At 37.8% G+C, this 23,138-nt stretch overlaps 8 protein-coding genes, 2 long non-coding RNA genes and 2 other non-coding genes across 14 annotated transcripts; 5 read left to right on the forward strand and 7 right to left on the reverse strand.

Annotated features, from left to right (window-relative positions):
• The first annotated feature begins 5,937 nt into the window (after positions 1-5,937).
• On the forward strand, positions 5,938-6,704 carry LOC145734896 (uncharacterized). The gene is made up of 3 exons (XM_081988522.1): positions 5,938-6,122; positions 6,177-6,367; positions 6,423-6,704. Exons 1-3 carry the CDS (start codon positions 6,008-6,010, stop codon positions 6,651-6,653), a joined length of 537 nt encoding a protein of 178 aa, XP_081844648.1. The 5' UTR covers positions 5,938-6,007; the 3' UTR covers positions 6,654-6,704.
• On the reverse strand, positions 6,674-8,076 carry VhaAC39-1 (V-type proton ATPase subunit VhaAC39-1). The gene is made up of 2 exons (XM_081988516.1): positions 7,866-8,076; positions 6,674-7,805 (listed from the first exon to the last, which is right to left on the reverse strand). Exons 1-2 carry the CDS (start codon positions 7,984-7,986, stop codon positions 6,880-6,882), a joined length of 1,047 nt encoding a protein of 348 aa, XP_081844642.1. The 5' UTR covers positions 7,987-8,076; the 3' UTR covers positions 6,674-6,879.
• A 139-nt stretch (positions 8,077-8,215) lies between these two features.
• LOC145734894 (pyrimidodiazepine synthase-like) lies at positions 8,216-10,559 on the reverse strand. Of its 2 annotated transcripts, none has more exons than XM_081988520.1 (5): positions 10,402-10,559; positions 9,340-9,448; positions 8,918-9,140; positions 8,621-8,863; positions 8,216-8,561 (listed from the first exon to the last, which is right to left on the reverse strand). In XM_081988520.1, exons 1-5 carry the CDS (start codon positions 10,424-10,426, stop codon positions 8,424-8,426), a joined length of 738 nt encoding a protein of 245 aa, XP_081844646.1. In that variant the 5' UTR covers positions 10,427-10,559; the 3' UTR covers positions 8,216-8,423. The 2 variants fall into 2 exon arrangements, with proteins under 2 accessions (XP_081844646.1, XP_081844647.1); XM_081988521.1 differs by having other exon boundaries at positions 9,340-9,470; positions 10,402-10,526.
• TRNAF-GAA (transfer RNA phenylalanine (anticodon GAA)) lies at positions 9,177-9,249 on the reverse strand. The gene has a single exon. It is a non-coding gene; the product is annotated as a tRNA-Phe (tRNA).
• Positions 10,560-10,763: 204 nt separating the features above from the next.
• On the forward strand, positions 10,764-10,836 carry TRNAR-ACG (transfer RNA arginine (anticodon ACG)). Its single transcript has one exon. It is a non-coding gene; the product is annotated as a tRNA-Arg (tRNA).
• A 66-nt stretch (positions 10,837-10,902) lies between these two features.
• On the forward strand, positions 10,903-11,445 carry LOC145734899 (uncharacterized). The gene is made up of 2 exons (XR_014179544.1): positions 10,903-11,171; positions 11,224-11,445. It is a non-coding gene; the product is annotated as an uncharacterized LOC145734899 (long non-coding RNA).
• Positions 11,173-12,530, reverse strand: LOC145734889 (queuosine 5'-phosphate N-glycosylase/hydrolase). Its single transcript, XM_081988513.1, has 2 exons — positions 12,208-12,530; positions 11,173-12,157 (listed from the first exon to the last, which is right to left on the reverse strand). Exons 1-2 carry the CDS (start codon positions 12,452-12,454, stop codon positions 11,415-11,417), a joined length of 990 nt encoding a protein of 329 aa, XP_081844639.1. The 5' UTR covers positions 12,455-12,530; the 3' UTR covers positions 11,173-11,414.
• Positions 12,531-12,640: 110 nt separating this feature from the next.
• Positions 12,641-16,934, forward strand: Usp5 (ubiquitin specific protease 5). Its single transcript, XM_081988506.1, has 14 exons — positions 12,641-12,812; positions 12,951-13,076; positions 13,293-13,475; positions 13,532-13,691; positions 13,746-14,000; positions 14,057-14,255; positions 14,973-15,065; positions 15,123-15,276; positions 15,334-15,534; positions 15,601-15,776; positions 15,838-16,076; positions 16,134-16,259; positions 16,311-16,529; positions 16,622-16,934. The coding sequence occupies exons 1-14, from the start codon at positions 12,717-12,719 to the stop codon at positions 16,792-16,794; spliced, it is 2,400 nt and encodes a 799-aa protein (XP_081844632.1). The 5' UTR covers positions 12,641-12,716; the 3' UTR covers positions 16,795-16,934.
• Positions 16,817-17,653, reverse strand: LOC145734898 (uncharacterized). The gene is made up of 3 exons (XM_081988526.1): positions 17,455-17,653; positions 17,275-17,400; positions 16,817-17,209 (listed from the first exon to the last, which is right to left on the reverse strand). The coding sequence occupies exons 1-3, from the start codon at positions 17,501-17,503 to the stop codon at positions 16,947-16,949; spliced, it is 438 nt and encodes a 145-aa protein (XP_081844652.1). The 5' UTR covers positions 17,504-17,653; the 3' UTR covers positions 16,817-16,946.
• Positions 17,654-18,015: 362 nt separating this feature from the next.
• Positions 18,016-20,384, reverse strand: LOC145734890 (lactosylceramide 1,3-N-acetyl-beta-D-glucosaminyltransferase). Of its 2 annotated transcripts, XM_081988514.1 has the most exons (3): positions 20,294-20,384; positions 20,203-20,250; positions 18,016-19,494 (listed from the first exon to the last, which is right to left on the reverse strand). In XM_081988514.1, the coding sequence occupies exon 3, from the start codon at positions 19,463-19,465 to the stop codon at positions 18,413-18,415; it is 1,053 nt and encodes a 350-aa protein (XP_081844640.1). In that variant the 5' UTR covers positions 19,466-19,494; positions 20,203-20,250; positions 20,294-20,384; the 3' UTR covers positions 18,016-18,412. The 2 variants fall into 2 exon arrangements, with proteins under 2 accessions (XP_081844640.1, XP_081844641.1); XM_081988515.1 differs by lacking the exons at positions 20,203-20,250; positions 20,294-20,384 and adding an exon at positions 19,677-20,154.
• Positions 20,286-21,091, forward strand: LOC145734900 (uncharacterized). Its single transcript, XR_014179545.1, has 2 exons — positions 20,286-20,415; positions 20,510-21,091. It is a non-coding gene; the product is annotated as an uncharacterized LOC145734900 (long non-coding RNA).
• On the reverse strand, positions 20,838-23,133 carry LOC145734892 (uncharacterized). The gene is made up of 6 exons (XM_081988517.1): positions 22,909-23,133; positions 22,399-22,596; positions 22,180-22,344; positions 21,916-22,123; positions 21,668-21,863; positions 20,838-21,605 (listed from the first exon to the last, which is right to left on the reverse strand). Exons 2-6 carry the CDS (start codon positions 22,582-22,584, stop codon positions 21,407-21,409), a joined length of 954 nt encoding a protein of 317 aa, XP_081844643.1. The 5' UTR covers positions 22,585-22,596; positions 22,909-23,133; the 3' UTR covers positions 20,838-21,406.
• Positions 23,134-23,138: the final 5 nt, after the last annotated feature.

Consider the following 23,138-nt stretch of genomic DNA (forward strand, 5'->3'; position numbering starts at 1 on the left):
AATATTGTTTCGACAGTCATTTTTCTTTTTATTTTAACGCGATTTCTCTTCTATAAAAGCTGAAAATTTGAAAAAGTACCAAATTCGATGAAGCAAAGAAAGCCAGTGTAATGAAGTAAGGGTTGTTTATTTTAAATACTGAATTGTAGACATATAATCCATATGTATAATGTCATATCTGTTTGACGTTTAGTAATTTCTATTTTTGCATATCAAGCAACGTTTTCGGGGTTCAAATATGTCAAGAATTTGGCTTACAATCCAAAACCATGTAGAGGGTGTTCTATTTGAAATATGCACATGATTCTTATTACTTAATATAGCCCCCCGTACGACTGTTTACAGGGTTATTCATTATAAAGTACCCACCCTGTATCATCGTTATTATAAATCGTAGTACGGTTTCAACTGAATTTTCTTAAGGTCAAAAGTTCAGTTATTCGCGCTATACAGGCTGAAAGGAATACAATATAATTGGAAATAAAACGAGGGAGAGTGAAAAAAGATGGGAGTGATAGAGTACCAAAGATGGTAATATAATAAGCAAATTTCATAATCTGATATACAGGGTGTCCGGAAAATACGTGTACAACGTTTGACGACAGACTCCTGACGTCAAAATATGTCGATCTAAGCCGACTTAGTTATATCCAAAATTGTCTCGTTTAGCCGGTAGAGGGCGTCAAAAATTTGTAAAAATATTGGTTTTTTACTAAATTACGTGAAAACCTGCTAATGGATTTTAATGAATTTTAGTATGTAGACTAATACTATAAAATGACGTTTTCTAGTAGTATAGTCACCGGCTGTAAATAAGTGGAAGTGTTATAAAAGTGATATAATACGTCAACATTTCTCCTCATTTTTTATATGAACGGCGTTATGACAACCCAGATATTTTTGTCGAGTGACCGGAAGTATTTTGAAGCTATTTTACCTCTTTAATATTTCCCGGTGGATGAGCTGTTTCGCCAGAAAAAAAAAAATTACAATTACCTGCATACATCAAAGTAGGTATAATAAAGTTGAAATTATTTATTGTAAGAAACTAAGTAAACCAAAAACATTACTTAAGCAAATGTGTAAAATGACCGCCATCTTGCTGAATACACTTATCAATACTCTTTAAGAAATGAAATTGTACCCAATATTTTTACAAATTTTTGACGCCCTCTACCGGCTAAACGAGACAATTTTGGATATAACTAAGTCGGCTTAGATCGACATATTTTGACGTCAGGAGTCTGTCGTCAAACGTTGTACACGTATTTTCCGGACACCCTGTATAAACTAAATTAAAATTCGTGAGAAGATTAATTTCTGAAATACAAAAGTTATCTGGGCTTATAAGCCGTGGTCCAATGGAATTTCTTCCTGACGTTTCGTCCACGTCTGTGGACGGTCTGGTAACGGTCGAAGTGCTCTTCCGTACTTCTCGATGATGACTGGCTCGACCGCTGGACGCTGGAGCGTCGGTCGTATGTGCGGGTTAGTTTAAAGACCGTCTTGACCTTGTGCTTCTCTAAAATTCTTCCAATCCTCTATCCGTGACCTTGTGTATGTATGGTAAGCAAGTCCAACCAACTTTCTCCTCAACATCCCCCATTTGTTGTCTACGTAGTTTCTTGGGCGAGTGGCTCTGTTGAATTGTTGTCTACTGTATCCGTTCCATCCGAAAACCCTTTCCAGATGTTTAAGCTCCTTTTCTAATTCTGATGGTTTGCACATCCTTCTACATTCTATCTACTCCATAACCGTTTTGATGGGTACCATAGTGAATAAAGAAACAACATCAAAACTCTGATGAAACTGTCCGTCTTTCCTATTTTTGGTTGAAGGAGTGTTGTTTGCTATCTCATACGTAGGGCCTCCTATGGCACTAACGATGGGTCTCAGAAGTACATCCGGCTTGTGTATCTTAGACAATCCTTAAAGTCTGGGTGGAAGGGCCTCTGTCTTCTTAAGTTTCAAGATATCCTCAGCAGCGACAGTTGTGGAATATTTAATAAGTTGGTTTGTGGTTCTAAGTATTCGACCTGTTGGATCACGTGGCAACTTCTTGTAGGTTATGGGATCCAGAAGGGTTTCGATCTTCCGTTCGTCAGTTGTTGATATGATCACTGTTGCGTTTCCTTTATCAGCAGGTAAAATGAGGATCTCTCTGTCTTGATTGGGTGCTTTAAGAGCTGTTCTTTCTCCAAAAGTGAGATTGCTTTTCGGGGGCTTTGCTCGCTGCAGAATCCGTGACGTTTCTGCGGTTATGTGCTCCACGGTAGGTATTGGCAACGACCGTATTCCACTCTCCACATTTGCAATGATTTCCTCTACCGGCAGCCTTGCAGGTACTATCGCAAAATTTCTTCCTTTGCTCAGAGGAGTACGGAAGAGCACTTCGACCGTTGCCTTTGATAATGTCCGCCGCAGATGTGGACGAAACGTCAGGAAGAAATTCCATTGGACCACGGCTTATAAGCCCGGATAACTTTTGTATTTCAGATTTCAGATTAATGTCTGTTTGTCAAAGACAGTTTTGCTATGTGATTTTCAGATGATTTCCAGATAACAAACAAAATTTGATTATTATCTTAAGTTCATTTAAGAATGCCAAATTATAGGAGTTTACTCGTTTAATTTTGCAAAATGTTGGACATTCTTAAAACCAGCCAGAGTAAATATTTTCCCATGACATACAGTGCGTATAGTTAGTCACGGACCTTTAAAAAGCGAGAGGGAAATTTAGGCGTATCGGTTCACTCTATTTGATGTTAATGAAACGTAATCGTTTTGCCTTGTGCTATGAATGTGATTATATTAAGGGGGTGTGCCGCAATTCGTCAAGGACAGGGTAGTTTTGAAGCATCAGAACGAATTCTCGATGATGACGCCAATTATATGTATCTGGTTCTTGTACCAAAAATCTGACTGTTAATAAATTAGTAAAAGCGTTACAACCCCCTCCCGGTGCAATTCAGCTTTTAACAGGGCTGTAATTAATACTAACAACATTACGAAACTGATGTATTCGATCACGATATACCGTTTGTGAAGGGGGTGCGAAAAACATCTGTAACCTTAATATATTCATTTATTCCCCCTCCGCTCTGCAATATTATGACTTTTACACCTGGTTAGGATAATTAACCTGTATTTGATTATTCATACCGACTGCGGGTTTGTGTTTTTTTGTGGTCGTGATTAATGGTGTGCTTTACGTCACATTTTTACGAATTATCAAACAGTAATAAGTTTCCGGTCGGGCTAAAAGCCGCATCGAGTGCGCCATTTTCCGCTTAATTTCCTTCTTTACTGCTCCCAAGGGGTAATTAATTCCTGGACGGAGATATCCAGTTAAGTTTCCAACGCTAACTAGCGGAAAATTGTCGATCCGGGATGGTTTTCAATACAGAAGAGGTTGTCAACTGTGCAGATTGCATAAATTGGCAATTTTGACATCTGCAATTGCACTTTTAATTCAACAACTTCTCGTTTAATATAAAACTAGATAAACAGAGCGATGAAATATGGCCAGTAATGGCGGGGTGCGCCCTCCCTATCAGATTAATTAAAACGGCGAAATTTGAATTTTAATCATTAATAATTCATGGCTTATCTGGTCGATCCATCTTTATGGCCATTGTTGTTTCGTATGCGCATATCAAATGCCGGACCTGATTTTTTTTGCTGGTTGCTCATAAATTCCAAAAATTTTGGTATATATTAATAAACAGACTGGTTTATGTGGGGATGGGGAATCAATTTGGCAACACAGCCTCACACAGGATTAACAATTATTGATTCGCAGTTTTTAAAATAGTTATATAACTGGATGAACAGCAAAATTTACAAATGAAATAATTTCTCAAACAATTTTTTATTTAATTTCAGGATAATCTTTGTAATGGCAGTTGATGTGGCAACGTCCAGAATATACTGGAGTGGTTTAATTTTTTTTTTCCCGTCGATCATGTATTAACAGCCTTTTTTAATGGACAATAACGAAAGCAATGATGAATGAGTGCCATTAATGCACGATTTTATCATAATATAGGCAACCAAATACTCTCAGTATAGTTCTATCCTTCTTTATTTGTATTAAACTCAGAGAAATAGACTCACATTATTTAGTTGACAGAACTAACTGTCACTGTCATTGTCAAGGGTGCCTATGATTTCGGTTTGTCGTGTTGTCCATTTCGATTATTAATTGCTTTCATTAATACACTTGTCACTTAAATATAACTATTATATACAAACAGCCTTAGTGCAAAATATAGTCAAGCAAAAGACATTCATTATACAATATAAGGGTGATCCATAATCCATTCGAAGGCGACACATAAACAATATGGCGCCGAGGGCATAAATTAAACATCAAAGGACCATGATTTGTGTCCGTCCTGGAATGCCGGACGGCAGAAAGAAGCCGTTGATGGACGGCTTCCTCATACCCCGCGTTCCGCTCGCCGGATCTTTAGAACAACACTATTTGTTGTCCGGCAAGGAAATTGCCCCAAGACCGTTATACGGTGACAAGACGCATGTTCTTATATCCTGTCTAGTTGCTATCCGATTCAATTACTCTAGTCATTATTTAAGACAACTGTCAAGTGACTATCATAATTAAATTAAAACAAGTTTTACTCTCATATTCACCGATATATTTTCATGCTGATAAGTCTAACTGGAAGCACTAGTAAAAATATTGAGTTTAACAGCTTGCTTGCTAACAATTTGGTGAATGTGCCTGTTAACACGTTAAGCGCCACAGCGGTCCCTAGGGACCTCATCGGTTACTTCTTCACAGGGCCAGTGTAGTCCCTAGGGACCGCAGTTGCTCTTTAAATTTGTATTGTTCTTGGGGCCAGGGGACCGCATTTACTGTTTGTTTGATGTGGTTACGGGCTCGCAATGGCTTGGACGAAGCGATGCGCATAACTGGGATTTCATTTCAGTTGACACCAGTTCGACATTTGAATCATATAAGTAACCATAATAACTTGAATGATGCGGTCCTATGTAAGCAGAGTATCCGTGTACTAGCGGTCCGACAACATATTTTATACTGATATGATTTTTGTTACATTAGGTACACATTTAAAAAGGTAAATAATGCAAAAATATGTATTTTAAAATATTTACAAAATAAACAAATCAATTGTGGAAATTAGCAAAACACTCCTGTTTCGACTTGAACCTGTCTGACTGGGCCATTGCGGTCCCTAAGGACCGCAGATATTTTTTTGCAATAATTATACCAAATCAAAAGGTTAAAAAGAAAACATTGCAAATATGTATTAATATGGTCAGTAGAAATAAAATTCCACCAAAAAAACATCTTGGCCCAGAGCGACGTTTTACAAGAAACCACTGTGGCGCTTAACGTGTTAATAAAAAAACTTGGCAACTACGCTTCAGCTGCTTATAATACCCCTAAACTCATTTCTCTGCAATTTACAGTTTCTAAGATATTAGTGTTTTTAAAACTAAAAAATATTGCAATAAAACCTAAAACAATTATAGAAAATCTAGTACTTAGAGACTAACAAATTATTAATTTTGAGGGGCCATTAACTCTGTCCCTCTGTGAACAAAATTAGAATTCCAATCGATAAAAACTAAAACAAGTTCCGGCTCACAGAGGGTGCTCCTGTAATATAATGTTAATGATTAGTCGAAATACTTTGTATTGTTAGAATTTTGGCTATTTCATCTTTCAGTGATGCATTTCTTTATTGTTGGTCGCATTCTAAACGCTTTGTTTTTTGTTTATACCTTATAGCGGCCAACTTTTGACGTCATCCCACCGCAGTTAACTCGATTTTTCCATATGTTTATTTAATATGACAGAGCATTAATCTTTCTCTGTCTAATAACCGTGAAAACAGAGATAAAACGTTTATTACCTCCTCGTCCTATTAGCTGTCACTAATGTCAACTCAGTCAACTGTCTCCCTAGTTTGTTTTATCGGTTTGTTTTTAAAATTTTGCGAAAAGTTTGTTGAAAAAAATGGCGTTAAGTAAAGAGGTTCAAGAACTGTATGATCTGGTGACAAGACCAGAATTTTTGGAACCACGACCAAAACCAGTCAATAAATTGGCTGGCCAGCTGTCCGAACTTAATGGTTAGTACCAAATACCCATACACACTTTTAAACAGACCAGAAATACTGTTTTAGATCACCTTGTAACCGGCTTAAACGGAATATTAGATAACTATGAGCAACTGGAACAATCTTCTGTTCTGAAACCACTTGAGCCTGGGGCTTCTTCCATAGCTGTGGGTGTCAAACTGGCCCCATTACTTACTACAATCAAAGGGCAGTGTGATGAGTTAGTTGAAACTGGACCGCCTAAAGATAATATAGCAGTATGTTAGTTTATTTTTTACACAACAGTTGGGTGTTTCATGTAGCCAATTCCAGGAAAATATTGATAACACACTTGGTAAATCCAAACACAACCTGCAATTACTAAACCAGTTTGTTCAGGAGACTGACCAGTCAATTAGTAACCTTCAGAATGTGTTTAAGCTGGCCACATCACTTTTTCCCAGAGACACAATTGAGAATAGTTCTTCTTCTTCTTCTTTTGGTTTTACGGCCTTAAGCTGCCAGGACTATATGGCCGTTGAGAATAGTTGTGATAAAACCTAGCTAGTGAAACAATTTAAAAATAAATATTTATGGTTTATTAACAAATCACAATACATGATCTTTTCTTATGGTACAATATAACATAATATACAGTAGATTTACTTGCAGTGAAAACATAATACTTAATAGAATCTACAGAGTGGCAAAACCACTTAATATGGGAATGGGTGACAGTTTTAAATCTGAACATCTACAGCACAAGTATAGTTTAGTAGACAGGATTGCTTTAAAAGATGTTAATGTAATTGTCAATTTTGGTTCTGTGTTTCTGGGCAACACACTCTGCAATCCACACAATGTTTCTGCATTCCTGCTCCTTTAATTTCAAATAGGAGTAGAACACTCCAAAGTGGAACTGTTGCATAAAAGCATCAATGTTGAGTTTAGCTTCATACTCAAAGAACTTATCCTCCAAAGTTTTGTCTCCAGGGTTGTTACCAGCTCCTTCAAATAGCTTTTGATACTCTGCATAATATTCAGCCACAGCTTTCACTTGATCATAATCCTCAGCCCTAGCTAAGGCAGCCAGTCCATCAGGGTTCAATCTGCCACAACGGGGGTACAATTTGGCCCTGTCATCCTTGGACAGCTCAGTACCAAATGAGTTGATGGTTATAATAATAGCACGCCTATCAGCCTCAAATGCTAAAATTTCACACATACAGTCAGCTGTAGTACCCCCAATGTTCTTGCAAAAATCATAGAATGCCTCTAAGTAGGCTTTATACAAAGTATTTCTAATTATTTCAATATTCATTTCATCCAAGTCCTGTTCAGAGATGCAATCCACAAAAAATGGAGCCAAAGGTGTGTCAACAAGCACAGCATTGTACAGTTCAGCAGGAGTGGAGGCTACATGAATGGCTTCCATTTGCTCAAAACTTCCCAAAGGATGACATTTGGGGATTAACTCTCCAATAGGTCTTTGATGTAAAGTTCCAGTAATTAGCAGGATTATATTATCAATCATGTAACTGTAAGTGATAAAATCCAAGAAAGTGGACAAAGGCTCCACTGCTTGGTTACGCATATGCTCAAATTCAATGACCAGTTTCTCCCTCAATTTGTTGTCAATTGTGGACACAGCCAGGGGCGACGGTTCGTTAGCCAGAAAGGTGCCGTAGTCGGTGCTCTGCAGGTGCAATTTCAAGTCTGCAACCCCAAAATTAAGCTAGTTAAAGCTCTAACACAAAGGGGCGATAATACACCTACCTTCAAGGGTTTCGCACTGCACCAAATTCAAGTAATCGGCGTGTTTGAGAATGCCGCACTTGAAACCGCGGCATAGCCCCTCCAGGTAACCATTATCGATGTTGAAAATGCAGCCTTTCATGGTTGTTCTTCGTAAATTGCACTGTAAACGGGGCCCCTGTGACTACAACAATACGAGCACCTCACCCGAACGTCATATGACTAGGAACTGTCATTAGTGTCGTTCTCATGTGATTGTCATGGGATCTGCTTTTTAGTCATTGATGTAGCTTGTTTACTTAGAGAGGGCATTCAGCTGGTATTACAGGTTTCTTTTTTTAACGCGGTTTAAAGAAAGATTTATTGGGAAATGTTTTTGCAAAATTAGTATATTTTCAGAAAAAAGTGACCAGCTAATATTAAATTCTTAATTCTTATATACACTTACGTACATGGTTAAATGCAAGGCACAACAATCATGTTCTCTACACTGTTTTTAGTGTTAGCCTAAAATAATTATTAAGTGTAATGTGCGCTGATATTAATAACAACTACAAAATAGCTTTGTAGTTAAAAATATTAATCTGAAGAATTCAAAATCATGTCGTAATCAGGTCTACCGGCTCTATAGGATTGCAGGTACTTAATGTGGGTGTCCGACTCCATTAAACTATGCTTGACGCTGGGTTCTATTGTCATTCTTCGGCACCACTCCAGCTGAAATAATTTTTGTATTATTTTCAGTATCAGAACAGAAAATTAGATAACTTGCGTACCAGTCTTCTATACTTGTCCTTCTTTAGTAGGTTTCCATTGCCAAAAATCTTCAAAATTTCTGCCCTCTCGCACCAAGGCCAGATCATCAGATCGAGCATTCCCGGCTTCGAACCGCCGAAGAAGAGGGTTCCTCTATTCTGCAGCTCCCGTTCAAAGTTGGACAAACCGTTGGCAATGACTTCATCATCATCCAAGCTGGAACGTCCAATAGTGCTCAGGAACTTGGTCATGGTGTTTACAATCTATAAAGTAGTCGTCATAAATGTAATACTTGTGGCAAGTAGTGGCTAAAATACCCGGTTAAATTCCTCGATTAGTAAACGATCTTTGGCCTTTTGCAACGGATCTGTACTATGCAAAACGTGAGCTCGATATTTTTCATCTAGATAATCGGCAATTATTAAACTTTCGTACAGTACCTCGCCATTTTCCAGTTCCAATGCTGGTACTTTACCGTACGGACTTTTATAGTAGTACCAATCGGGTTTACTATACAAATTAATATTAACCACGTCATACCTGCAAAATAAAATCAAAATTAACAAAAAAAAGTTTTGCCGAAACCAGGGATCGAACCAGGGACCTTTAGATCTTCAGTCTAACGCTCTCCCAACTGAGCTATTTCGGCTATATAACAACAAACTCACAACCTCCTACACATCAGTGTAGCGACGTGCTGGGAGTTTTGTCACTGATACACGTAATAGAGAGTACTTACGCAATTTTCTTAGCGTCCAGCACCAACATAACCCTTTGGGAATAAGGACAGAACCGATTGCTGTAGAGACGCAATTTGCCTCTAGGGTGGAGGGCTGGTTGTTTGGAACCTAATAATTTATGTTAAGTCAACTGAAATGTTTCAAAATTTAGTTTTAATTGACATTGCCATAATTCGTTAAAAGCAAATGTTGCTACACTTTGACTGAACTAAGGCCTAACACCTATATTTATTTACTTAACCATGTTAGGCATTGCAATATGCAAATTTGTTGAGTATAACGTATGTGGGCTCATTAACAATAAGCAACCTTTAACTCTCTCTATTCTATGGGTTCCCTACCAAAAACATTCATTATTGTTAGTAGGTACCCAAGAAGCGTTGACTTTAGTTAAAATGTAGATTCCAAACAGCTGGTCACTACTTCCAAGCCAATATTTATTGATTCTACAGAAATGGGGTCAAATGTCGTAATGGTGTGTGAGATCACCTGATTGAAATAAACTCTGATTCCTACTCAAGAATATTTGAAATTAATTAAGTTTTATTTTTTTACAGTCACTTGACACTTTTTTGCGCATAAAGTTTAAGTAATCAACAAAAGTGTATTCACTTATTCAAATAGCGCGTCTCATAGGTCAGCTTTATTAATAGAAAATCAACTTGAATATATTAAGAAATGCATTTATTAGTTACTGGGTCAATTGTAAATACACGTAAAACCCATGCAGTCTAATTTTGGAAGTGATAACAACTAGACTTGTTTAAATTTCAAAGGTATGTAGGTAGGTAGGAAGCAAAGTTGCAATTAAAATCAACAAATCTGTTTTCAAACAATTATCAACATCAAAAGTGGTAAAAACACTGCAGGCATGGCCCCTCTATTTTGTAAGTGGCGCAGTTGCCAAGCGTAAATAAATAAACTATTTTTAGGGGAAATCAATACCGGAAGAATTTCACTATAAACCATAAACAAACCTCTTTTTTGTTAGAATTTATTTGCGTGCTTGTTAAAAATGTTGATTTACTCAATTAGGAGAGAAAAATTCAGTTGTTACTCACCTTTCCTCAGATGTGGACTATTCATTATTCTTCTTCTGAAGAAATAACGCAAGAAAAATTGTTATTGTAAATACAATCGGCTAATTACGGTGATGACGTTATCGCAGTCAACTCAAGACAACCCTGTCTAGTCGACTAGTGAAATGATATAGAAACTACAAACAGCTGATTCGAATTTGTATGTATGTACGCATTTTAGTGGGGAGAGAGATGTTACGGTCTTTATCGTTACGTCGATAGTTCTCTAATGCCGTAAAAAGCTGCAGATACCTGTAATTCAGCGTCGTCTAGTGGTAGTGTTTTATATCTGTGGTAGAAGTTTTTAGTTTCTTATCAGGCTGATTAGCCGAAAGAATTTGCGAGGCCCTGTGGCGCAACGGATAACGCGTCTGACTACGGATCAGAAGATTCCAGGTTCGAATCCTGGCAGGGTCGAAACATTTTTTTATTTTTTAATAAAATATTTTGACGATTTTTTTTCCAGAAAAATGCAAGGTAGTTTTTTCAAACCAAATATAGGATTATATTACAGACCACTAACACAGATAAAAATCCTGTTTACAAGCAAAACTTGTTTGCTACAACGACTCGATAATTAATGCTAATTGGTTATTATTAATATTAAAGTGCACTAAAAACGCGGATGAGTCTGTTATAAATCCCAAGTCCACTTTGTGGAATTAGTCTCAAAATGATGTTCAAATATGTTAGTACTGTAGTTCTGCTGGCTGTAGCTGTTTTTACAAGGGCTATTGAAGAAAGTCAAATGGGTAAATTAACTAACATTTATTAACTTTATTATTATAAAAAATGGTTTTGTAGAATTGTCTTGTGGAAAAAATGAAACTTTGAATCCTCAGGCGCTGCCCTGCGTGGCCCACTGCACCTTCAGGCATTTTACTAGCTGTCCTTACCCTCCTAAACCAGCATGTGAATGTAAAGAAGGATTTATTCGCAGCACATCAAATGGTCCCTGTATTGTTATGTCAGATTGTAGATTTGTAGTTGCTTAATCAATAGTAAATACAAAAGACTTTATGGAAAGGCATGCCTTTTTCTTCAATTTCTTTGGCATGTTTTCTCCGAAAATCCCACAAGAAATGATCAATCAAAATTGAATTAACTTTGTCTTCTCTCTTTTGGTTTATTTTTTCTTTTAGCAATTCTACAGCCTGAATTGAGCAGCCTCTAATCTCTTGTTCTTCGTCATCACCATTAGCAAAAACCACTTGATCTTTAAGTTTTTTATTCAAGCTATCACTATATTCCAAAACTTCATACCATAATAGAGTTTGGGGGACGCGATAATCAGCAAACATGGTGATTTCATCCAGATCATTAAACTGCCCCAAGCCTTGACCTTGGAAGCACGCCCACACATCCCCAACTAAAATTTGCGCCCTTTTATAATAAGCTACGGGTTGGCCTTTGTATACATTTTGGTCTTGGAAACATTTAAAGCTGATCACAATAAGTTCAAGCAATGTTTTAGCATTGTTGCCAGCTAGTTTTACTACAGTTTCAAAAGTTCCTTCAAATCGTTCCAAGAGCACCACACCAACTTCATGCAAACATTTCACCCTCTCTTCTAAGAGGGGCACTTCAACTGTAGTGTCGCTGCGCAATATTTTCTGCAATTGCTCTTTGGTAATGTTTGAGTAGTACCGCGGGTTTAATATATCGACGTTGTCTTTTAGGGCTCTGTTAACAGCAGCACACAAAGCGTAGTACCCTGAGTAGCCATCAACCTTCCAACCTTCAATAAACAGGTTACTATAAAAACAAACTAGGGTGCTAGTAGCTTACCTTCCTCCCCCTCGCGGTGCCAAAAACAAAAATTAAGGGTGTCAACCACAAACAGCCAATCAAGGACTTGAGGGTCGTCCGGTTTGGGGTGAACAGAGGCCTGGCTAAAGTTAGCAGGTTTCAACCTACCAGAGTCCAGTTCTTCAGTTATAACCTCAGTGAGTTTGTCTATTCCTTGGGGATTTATTTTTACATATGTGGCGTTTAGGGCTATATGTTTCCCTGATTCTTTAGGGGATAAAGTCATTATTTTGAACCCCTTTTGAAAAGGTAGGCACTTCAAGAAATCAGGTGATTTAAGGTTAGGCTTGTTTACGTAGGACATCCATCATGAAATTGGTTATCATTATAGCAGAAAGCTGTAATAATTTACAGTTTTCTTCTATAATAATAACCAATTGACACACGTCACTTTCTTGGCGGCCCATCATGACATTGATAGAAACTGCAAAAGCATTTAAAAATAAATAAATAAAAAGGTATTTTTCTTAAGAGTATTGAAAATTGAAATGGAAATATTACAGCAGCATTTGAAAAGCATTAAAATTCCAACTGAGCATGATAAAGTGTACAAAGACGAATGCGTTTACTCGTTTGACAACCCGGTAGGTAGGGACCCTCCCAAAATAAATGGGTATAAATTCATCATGCACTATGCAGAAAATTTACAACCTACAAATATTGATAACATCATATATTTTTGGTTAAAACTGGACTTAAAAAGGATTTCCACTTTTTTTCAGGAGACTGACACAGGTCTATATGTAAGCCTCTCAAGCTTCCTGGGTTTGGGCAAAGACCATTTGGAAAGGCATTTTCAAAAAACTGGAGAGAGTGTTTATTTGCACTTAAGACGGGAACGGCGCGAGGTGATAACAAATATTCTTTCTGCTACTTAGTTTGGTGGAGGTTAATAGCCCTATCATGGCAGTACATTTTTTTAGTTTATGGAGAATTTTAAGTACTTATATCTGATGATTATGAGTTTTTTTAAAAGTCATTTTGTATCAAAAAAGTTGTATACAAATTCATTTTACTCAAGACTTTTCAAAGGTCAATAAAATCTATTTAATTTATTGACATAGGTGTCATCCCCATCACAGGGAGATGGTCCTGAAAAGAAGGTTACCCGTCTAGCTATAGGGGTGAAGGGGGGTTTTGACCCCCAGACCAGCCAGAAAAAGTATGAATTTGAAGATTTTTTCAACATCACAGTATTGCCTGGTTACACAAGTTTAGCCTGGCCTGATTCAAACCTACCAGAAATTGTGAGTGCCTGAATGTCATTTTCCAAACTTAAAATTACATTTTAACTCCTTGAAAGGTTAAATTATCAGTGCAAGCATTACTAGACTTGCCATCAGCAAGCAAATTAGCTGAGTTAGAAGCTTTGAGCGGCACTTGGGATGGTGAAACCCGAATTGTGTCTAAATATGCTCAGACTTTGATTCAGCATGATAATGGAAAGAAAATTCCCCCTACAGGTTTGTTTGATATAGTCTGTTTAGGTTAAAGTGCACTGAGAACTTTATAAACAGGTTGGAAGTGTGAAAACTGTGATAAAACGGATAATCTTTGGCTAAATTTGAGCGATGGCTCAATTTTATGCGGTCGGAAGTTTTTCGACGGATCGGGGGGAAATAATCACGCTGTCCAGCATTATTCCACAACCAACTATCCTCTAGCGGTCAAATTGGGTACTATAACGAAAGATGGCAAAGCTGATGTGTTCAGTTATGCTGAAGATGATATGGTGGAGGATCCGTTCTTGGCACAGCACTTGCAACATTGGGGTGAATAAACCCCTAAAAAATAAACTGAACTTGGGTTAATGTGGGTAAATGCGCAGGTATTAACGTGTCCCAAATGGAGAAAACTGAAAAGTCAATGATTGAATTGGAGTTGGAGTTGAATCAGAAAACCAATGAGTGGGCCACTTTATGTGAGAGTGGGGGCCAATTGCAACCAATGTATGGACCTGGATACACTGGCATGCAAAATATGGGAAATTCCTGTTATTTAAACAGTACCATGCAGGTCTTATTTAGGTTAGTAGATTCCTAACTGGTGATTGGAGAAATGTCATATTGACATTTTCTGACTATTGGCGTTTCAAGTTCCCAGATCGCAGGCAAAATCGGGCAACCCAGTCTTAACCTAACATTATAAAAAATATGACACTGCACCGCCCTCTATACTAGAAAGCCTAAAATGTCACTTTTAATGGCGGCGTTAGCGGTTTTTGTTTTATACACAAACGTATGCAGATGTAGTAAGAAATATGTCACCACTGTTCCCGCCATATTGGCATTTTTGACAAGCACCTTCTAGGCTTTCTAGTATAGTAGGCGGTGGACACTGTCAGTTTTTCTGCGGTTTTAAAAATCTTGATTTTACGAGTACTTTCGATGATATCCGAAAAAAACAAAAAAATATATTTTCTGTTTTGATTTGTTTCTAACCTTCCCATGCAATTTTTGGCAAAAGTGCACAAAATATTTTTGTCAAAAATGCAATTTTAGCAATTTTTTATTTTGCTCCATAAGAGTTCCAATGCACAGCAAAGAGCATATTTATACTGAAGAACCTTAAATTAGGTGAAATAAGTACAAAAAAAGCACGTTAAAATTTTTTATTTTTCAAAAAAATTGGAATGCCCGTAACTGTTTTTAAAACTGATCACCAGAGGGAGTAAATCTTATCTTGAAACGCCAATAGCTCTGCATATTAGTTGGAGGTGGTCTGTATGTTTGTTCTTATTCTAGAATTCCTGACTTTATTCAAAGGTACTATGAAGGAAGTGAAAGTATTTTCAGTCAGAATCCTGAAAATCCTGCCGAAGACTTTAACGTTCAAATGTAACACTTAATAATGCAACTAATTTAGTGCTTCTGCTAAAAACGGGTGTTTTTTAGGGCCAAATTAGGGGTGGGTCTTCTTTCAGGCAAATACTCTGTACCACCACCGGCCGGATCCCCTGTGGACGCCGATCCCCCGGGAATCACCCCTTTAATGTTCAAGACATTGGTAGGCAAAGGTCACCCAGAGTTTTCTACTAAAAAGCAACAGGTTAAGGGTTGTTTTTAGCGATCAATACAGTTGTTGTCACAGCATTGTGTTTTCTAGGATGTGCAAGAGTTTTTGTTGCATGTTCTCACCTTGTTAGAGCGCTATAATAAGAATCTTGTGAATCCTGGGGAGTGTTTCAAATTTGAGGTGGAGGAAAGGTTTCAGTGTGGTCAAAGCAAAAAGGTTAAGTACTTAACTAGGAGTGAAGTGTGTTTGGGTTTGAACATCCCAATGGACGCGGCAATTAACAAGGAAGAGGTTAGTTAGGCTTTGAATCGATGTATGTAGAATTAGACTGGTAAGGGTTGCTTATTAATATTACAGGTGGCTGCTTACGAAGCCCGAAAACAAGAGGCCGAGGCAGAAGGAAAGAAACTGGATCCTGGGTCTTTGGTTAGACCTAAAATCAAATTTTTCTCTTGTTTGGAGTCATTCACCCAGTCTGAGGTTATAAACAATTTCTTCAGTTCTGCAGTCAAAAGCAGCGTGATTGCCAGAAAGTAATACAACCCTACAACTTATTTATTTAAAATAATATAAATGTATAATTTATCATGTTAGGACCACCAGACTGACCACCTTCCCAGACTACCTGATGATCCAACTGAAAAAATTTACGCTACGCGAAGATTGGGTACCAATCAAATTGGACGTGTCTATAGAAATGCCTGATGTTATTGACATTTCTATGTTGCGAGGTTCCGGTTTACAGCCTGGCGAAGAGTTACTGCCTGAACTGGACACTCTGCCGCCTCCGCCGAAATTTGACGAAGCTGTTTTGGCCCAATTACAAGACATGGGTGCGGACCTGCTTTTTTTTTTAGATTTAGCTCAGTAATTTTATGGTTTTTGAACAGGTTTTCCACTGGAATCTTGCAAGAGGGCGCTGTTTCAAACTGGTAACGTTGGGATTGAAGCCGCCACTATTTGGATCATGGAGCATATCGCTGATCCGGACTTTTCTGATCCTTTCGTCTTGCCTGGTTAGAATTTTGTCTGCTCAGCTCTTTCATTAATAAATTTTTTTTTTTTAGGAACCCAATCAAATGCTGGGGTTTTCGTTCCCGATCCCGAAGCTTTGCAGACGATTGTAGCGATGGGTTTCACCGCCGAACAGGCGACAAAAGCCTTGAGAAACACGGAAAACAACGTGGAGAGGGCCATGGACTGGATTTTCTCCCACGCTGACGATATGGAGACTGAGGAGACGACCTCCACCGCAGCGGTACCCAAATTCAAAGATGGAGAAAGCAGTAAGTAATTTTTGATTTTAAATTATTTATTGTCATCATAGTTGGATTCCGCTCTTTAAGTAGTGCTGAACAAGACAATTTATTTTTATCAGAATATCGTCTTGTGGCTTTTATCTCTCACATGGGCACTGCTACTATGGTAGGCCACTATGTCGCCCACATTCTCAAAGATGGTCATTGGGTGATATTCAACGACAGTAAAGTGGCTTTGTCGGAAAATCCCCCCAAGGATCTCGGTTATCTCTATCTCTATGAAAGAATTTAGAGAATTAATACTGAAACTAGTGTTCATTTTGGATTAGTTTAATTTCTTGTACAGCCAACGCTAATCAGTTTTAAAATAAAGTTTTGATACCGCTGACACAAAAAACAAAGACAAATTTACTGTACGATACCAAAACTGTTTATCAAGTAAACTTATTTGAGCACACAAACACCTTTATCGTTCCTGCACCAAATATAATCGCAATAGCACCGACTTCGTAACAAGTTAGAACAGTAACCGGAGTGGTAGGTGGCGCACCTGTCTCCACACTCGTTACTGTATCTGGCCACTTCATTATTGGTGGCGTTGCATGGACATCGCTCTGACGGGACGCACCGATTGGTAGTCTCGTCTTTATAGTAGTATTGCTTGCAATAACATCCTAGTTGCAGTACAGGAGAACCAAAGCAGTAACCTGCAAAATATCCACACTGCATCAAATCTGTCAATGATTTTATATAGAATGAGCCTGGTAGGTACCAGGATTTTCACTGATAGACAGTTTATTGCAAGTCAGGGTGCAACTAGAATTGTCGAAGCGTTTCTCAGCGTTAGGGTCTTCACAGTCATCTTTAAGTGGCGGTTCAGTTATAGTGTAGTTTTGAGCTGAAATAGAACCTTTTTGAAGGCTTTATGTTAGGGAGATAGTTAGTAACTTACCTAAAAATGACGAGACAAAAAGTGTAAACAGTAAACCTACCAACCACATGGTTTAATACCTACTAAAGTAACGTTTTAGCTAGGGTTTTAGTAACAGCGTAACTTTTTTTTCCCTAAACTGAACCAAACAATTAGTAGCGGTTATTATCTGGTGATAAATTAAAATATGTTCAAGGAAAAGGTATAAATTACACAAAACTTAATTGTTGTAATAATAGACGTACTTTGTTTTTGTAAAATAAGGAGTGACTCAAATGTTGCTTCCCGGGTTTAATTATTGTTACAGGAAACAATTGTCAACTTACGGAAAAGCAAGTCAAGGCATCCATTTATTATTTGTTTGTCAAATTAATGTTACGTTTGACCACCGCCCTCTGTACAAGAAAGCCAAGAAGGTGCATGCAAAATATTCCAATATGGCCGAAATAGTGGTTGACAGTTTGCATTTGTTTGTATTGTGGAAATTGAGTTTTTCGATGATTAAATAAATTTTTAAGGTTTAAAGTCAAGACTTGGGATTACTTGCCAAAGTAATTTTTGTAAAATCAGAAAACCATAATAGATATTTTATGCTATATTTAGATAATCAACAAATATGTATTTTTGTACTTATTGTAATTAATACATTTTTGATTTTATGACCTCCTCCTAAACCTATTTGAAATTTAATACAAACTCGAATGGACCCAGCTAGTTTTAGTTTATTTTTCCATTGATATGTACTCTTTTATCAACATTCGCCTACTACTACAGTCTCAAAGTTTATGAATATAACTAATCTAGTGTTTTTAAAGTCTCTTAGGTACATATAGGTATATCACACGAATATATTAAATAAGTGAATTATAAAAAATGAGCAAAACTAGTGCCTCATTAATCTAAAAAATATACTTAACTTACAATTTTTTATACGCACAGCCATATTGATCTAACATAAGTACATCGTTGGTTTGGAGGATCAAAACCTTCCAAAAAATACTGAAATAGGCTTCTCATTAGAAACAACCATCATCCTCCACATTTTTTCGATTTGTTCTACTCTCAAGTCAGGGCGTCCAAACACAAACGCTTTTTTGGGGTAAACACCTTCATTTAAAAACTTTTTCTGGTCGTCCGCTGACATGATCGTAATTTCGCTGTTGGTGTGTGAAATGTTGTTTTTGGCCGCTAGAATACCAGTCATCAGTACGTCATCGATCCAAAATGGGTTTCTACACTTTTGTGCTGACCTGTACAGTTTGAAAGCCACATCCGGACTGTACAGAATAGCCCAGCCAGGACAATATGGCGGGTATGTTTTGTATGGGTATTCTTCAAAACCTACCCTCCACTTGGACCGATACGTTCTTATCACGCTGGCTGACTTTTTCAAGTTGCAAAACAGCAACTCACTTGTCCCAAAACGTGACAAATCTTTGGTTAAGAAATGGTTCATTAAGGGTGAGTTCACCAGAACGTCATCGTCGGTCTTCAGGATGTACTTGACCTTAGGACAATGATAGATGGCGTACTTCAGTGTGGTTATATGTTTGAGAGTGAGATTTCTGTAAGTATCTTCAAAACTTCCTTGGATTATATCTCCATACTCCTGCTGCTCCTTCTCGATATGATGTTGGATTGTGTCAGACTGACCCATAACAAAGAACAGCTTCCAATCAGTTTGGTTGCTCCCCCAAGTATTACGAATACAATTTCGTTTAGCCCTGTTTGTGGGGGATGAGTGCACCAGAACTAGAAGCAAAGTATTGTCATCACATCCGGCACTTAGCAGCCCAAATTTGAACGTGTAGTTGACGATGGTATTGTAGTCACCCCCACCCAGTAAATGCAAAGGATGGGTGTAGTTATAGGGTTGCAAGTGGGTGACGTAGGCATGGGTGATGGGTAGTACGCGGTGGGATTCGGGTTCCAGAACGTTAAGCACCTGCCAGACCAGCACCATTGACAGTAGCAGTATCAAAAATAGCACTATTTGCCATAGGTGGATCTTGTTATTGCGTCTCTCTTTCATGGTCGTGACGATAGTAACATTATTCAGACCTGTAACAAACAATTTGTATTTAAGAGCGTGTACGTTTACAATTAGTGGGTTTGTTAAAATTTCATTATTTTTATAGCGCATATATTGTTAGTAAACACGCATTTGAATTTGAATACATGTACTACTGTACAATAGAAAAATAAATTAATAATTTGAAAAGTTAATTTTTTAGTTCACTCACTTTTGCAGTGCACCCCCAGTAAAGTTAATAAAAAGTTGCATGAAGGTTAATAATAACCAGACCCGTCGTTTTTGATCGATTAGTTAGTATAGTATAGTATAGTTGTGCTGGGGCAAATCAACTGGTGTTTGCTTACACTATTATTTAAAATACAGCTACAGAGTGGCCAAAATAAAATTATAAAATATAGAACAATGGAGAGTTTTCGATACATATTCTATTTTAAATGCCTTATCAAAAGGTGGCTCGATGAACACACACACATGAATGCAATGAATGTATTAATTTAGAGGTCAAGGAATATTCAATTTGTATGATTGCAGTGCTTTGCGCAATATTTAGGAATAGGGTGTAATTAATTAATAACGTTATTAATTGCACTTAATTAGCAAAATGTTCAATTTTAGATATCTAACACGCCTTATAACATTTAAACATGCTATAACTATACAAATCAACAGCCTAATCAAAAAACATTGTAACCACAAGCACAAAGTAGAAAAAACAATACAGTTTATATACTTACTGATTTCTTATCACAGTTCACTTTAAACGTTGTTTGGTTAAGTTACAAAGACAAGGAAAATTTTTATGGTTTCCGAGGAAGCTCATAGTGTTAGGTACGCCAACTGGTTGAATTCAGGTATACGAGATAACGGAACATTTTAACCTCGTCGGTTGTCGATGAAGACTGTGTAAGACTTCCAGATGTCCCTACTTTAGGCTACATGGATTTTGGGTGGGTTAAACGAGAAGAAATTGTTTGGTGTGCAACGAGACGATTATAGTTTTTGATAAAACAAACTGTTTACCAACACTGCAATTTGTTCCAGACTCGCCTACAAGAAACCGAACCTAAACGACTACTATTTTTAGTCACTTTTACAACCCTATTTGTCAATGTTTAGTGTTAACTGGGTTTGCGTCATCAATCCAACCTATCTACACTCCATGATTTTCGACCCTTTGTTCTATCAGTTGGGGTGTTGTGTCCCTCTATGTTTTTACCCTCGTAGAGGGTGGCAAAAGCATTTCTGAAAGGCAACAGAGTTTTGTCTTTTTAAGACTGCTGGTTTTCATGTACAGCGAAAAATCTATCCTGTAAATATTTTTACACATTTTAAAGAAAAGTATTAAACAAAAAGAGTAAACAATAATAAATCCTCTGATTCTGATTTAACTTTATTTTAAAGAAGAAACACTAACCTTACAAATTTAAGTATATTTTTGGATATTTTAGTCATTTTTCTACATTATTTTCAAGGTTCAATCATCAACCAACCTTACATTCATTCCTTTCATTTTTTAGTTCTGCCATTTATCCAATTGACAATCTAATATAGTCATAAATATTAATTTTTGATATGTTACTCTAGTGATATATTACATTAAAACAGGTCCAAACCTATGTCTATATATCTGTTATATGCATTTGATACCTATTCAAATAGTACCTACAAATTTCAACAATCCTACTTTGTAGCACCGCTCTGACTATACTATGTATATTAAAGAAACCTATTCTATACATCGGAAACAAGATCACAACCTTGATAAGGGTTGCTGGCTCCTTTGACCACCACATTGACGGTCCTGAACCCGACAAAGTCGTCCTCCGGGTACTCGGAAGGATGCTGGAGATTCTTGAACCCGTACAAGTTGCTCAAATAGTGGTTCGACTTGTTATTGCCGGGTTCGGGGGTCGAGTCCGGACCGGCTTCTAGTTACAGCTATGTTTCAGGTTGCCCCAAGTTAGTGCTGGTCGACTCTTTGATGATGTGCAACTTGGACTTTTCGTTGAGGGAGTCGTAGAGGGGATATTCGCAGCAAAGTATGAATTTGAGAAACTGGGGTACTTCCACGTAGATCGACGGCGGCAAAGGGATTAGAGGGGACGTGGAGGATTTGTAGTAGCGATACTCTGAGTCACTACAATAATGAAAGTGTTATACTCGTACTTGTATGCTTAGAAGGGGGTTAATAAGTCTTACTCTCGGTACTTCTCATCAGAGCTGCGCTCTAAAAGTGGAATCCCGGAGAGAAATAGTATAATCAAGCTGGTGAATAAAGGAGACATGATTGCGACCCATTCAATTCCTTCGAGCACGTTAAGGGAGATTACAAAAATTCCCCACCAGAGGACGATCTCCCCAAAGTAGTTTGGATGTCTAGATAACCTCCACAATCCTTTTATAATCACAATGTAAATTGAATGACCATGGAATGGTTTATTAATTACCATCGTTGCACCACTTTCCTTGGTTATCTGGATCCTGTCTGAACGAGAATTTCTGTAGGTCTGCGTAAGTTTCGGCCAGGAACCCAACGATAAACAGGCAAGTACCAGTTGAATCCAAAGTGGTCATGGTTTTCGGTGCCAAAGGGATGGAGTGTCTAGGTGAGTTGATTATGATTACTGGAAGACTGACAACGTACACCCAAACGGCCTGGAAGCAACATAAAAATTCCCACACTATAATATTTATTAAATAAATATAGTGACCTGGAACGTCCAGAAAATGGCAAATCGGATCGTATTCCTTTTGGAGTCCTCAAACTGTTTATCTCTGCCAATTTTAATAATGCGGTACAACAAATACCCGGACAGTCTCAAGCCCCAAACACACACGAAACTAGTCACCATCAGTTGTCGACTGTCATAACTTTTCTAGCAAAAGAACAAACAATTACATTTTGCATCCACCATTTTGTCGACATTTACCTTGTTGCCTCCCTGACCTAGGAAAAAAGTCAACAGTGCTACCGCCATAAAGTTAATACCGCCGGCAAAGTCGGTGACCTTATCCCATTCGAAAATGGCCACAATAAGAAAGAACACGATTTGCATGCTGACGGTTACGATAGCGCTGATGGCGAAATGATCTTGATCCAAAATTTGAACTGCCATTTTTTATCCGATCTGGAATGTTGAAGACAACAAATCAAAAGCCACCCTTACCCGTGTGCCGTGACCTTTATAAGGAGATGGGAATAAGGACGGAAGGGGGGAACTTAAAATCGATATCGGTTGTGTTATCCAGAGGGATGAGGAAGTCCAAGGTCAGTTACAGCATCCCTTATTACTTTTACGATTTCTATGGTTACTGTTTCACCAGCATGCACTAATAACTAATTATAGCAACGCATCCCGAACAGGTAACCTAAACATCATGTAATCTAGAGCTACTGGTAATTAACTAGAAAAATGTGCAAAATACATTCGTGTTAGTACCTCGATGTACATCAGAGTCCTGAAACTATAAGTATCGGTTTAGCCCGGTGATTTGTGGCTTTTAAGCTTAAGACAATGAAAACATTTTTTATGAGTGATGGAGCGTCCCGACGCGCCCGTTTCCTTTGCCTGATCAACGTTCACTGAAATCCAGAATATTTCAGGCACGCGTCATCCGATACATCCAGACTGTTTGATTCAGGAGAGAGAATCTGTTCCAGGTTTTGCGT

This window comes from Ips typographus, linkage group LG10 (genome assembly GCF_016097725.1).
Source record: "Ips typographus isolate SLU linkage group LG10, UJ_Ityp_2.0, whole genome shotgun sequence".
NCBI classification, from domain to species: domain Eukaryota; kingdom Metazoa; phylum Arthropoda; class Insecta; order Coleoptera; family Curculionidae; genus Ips; species Ips typographus.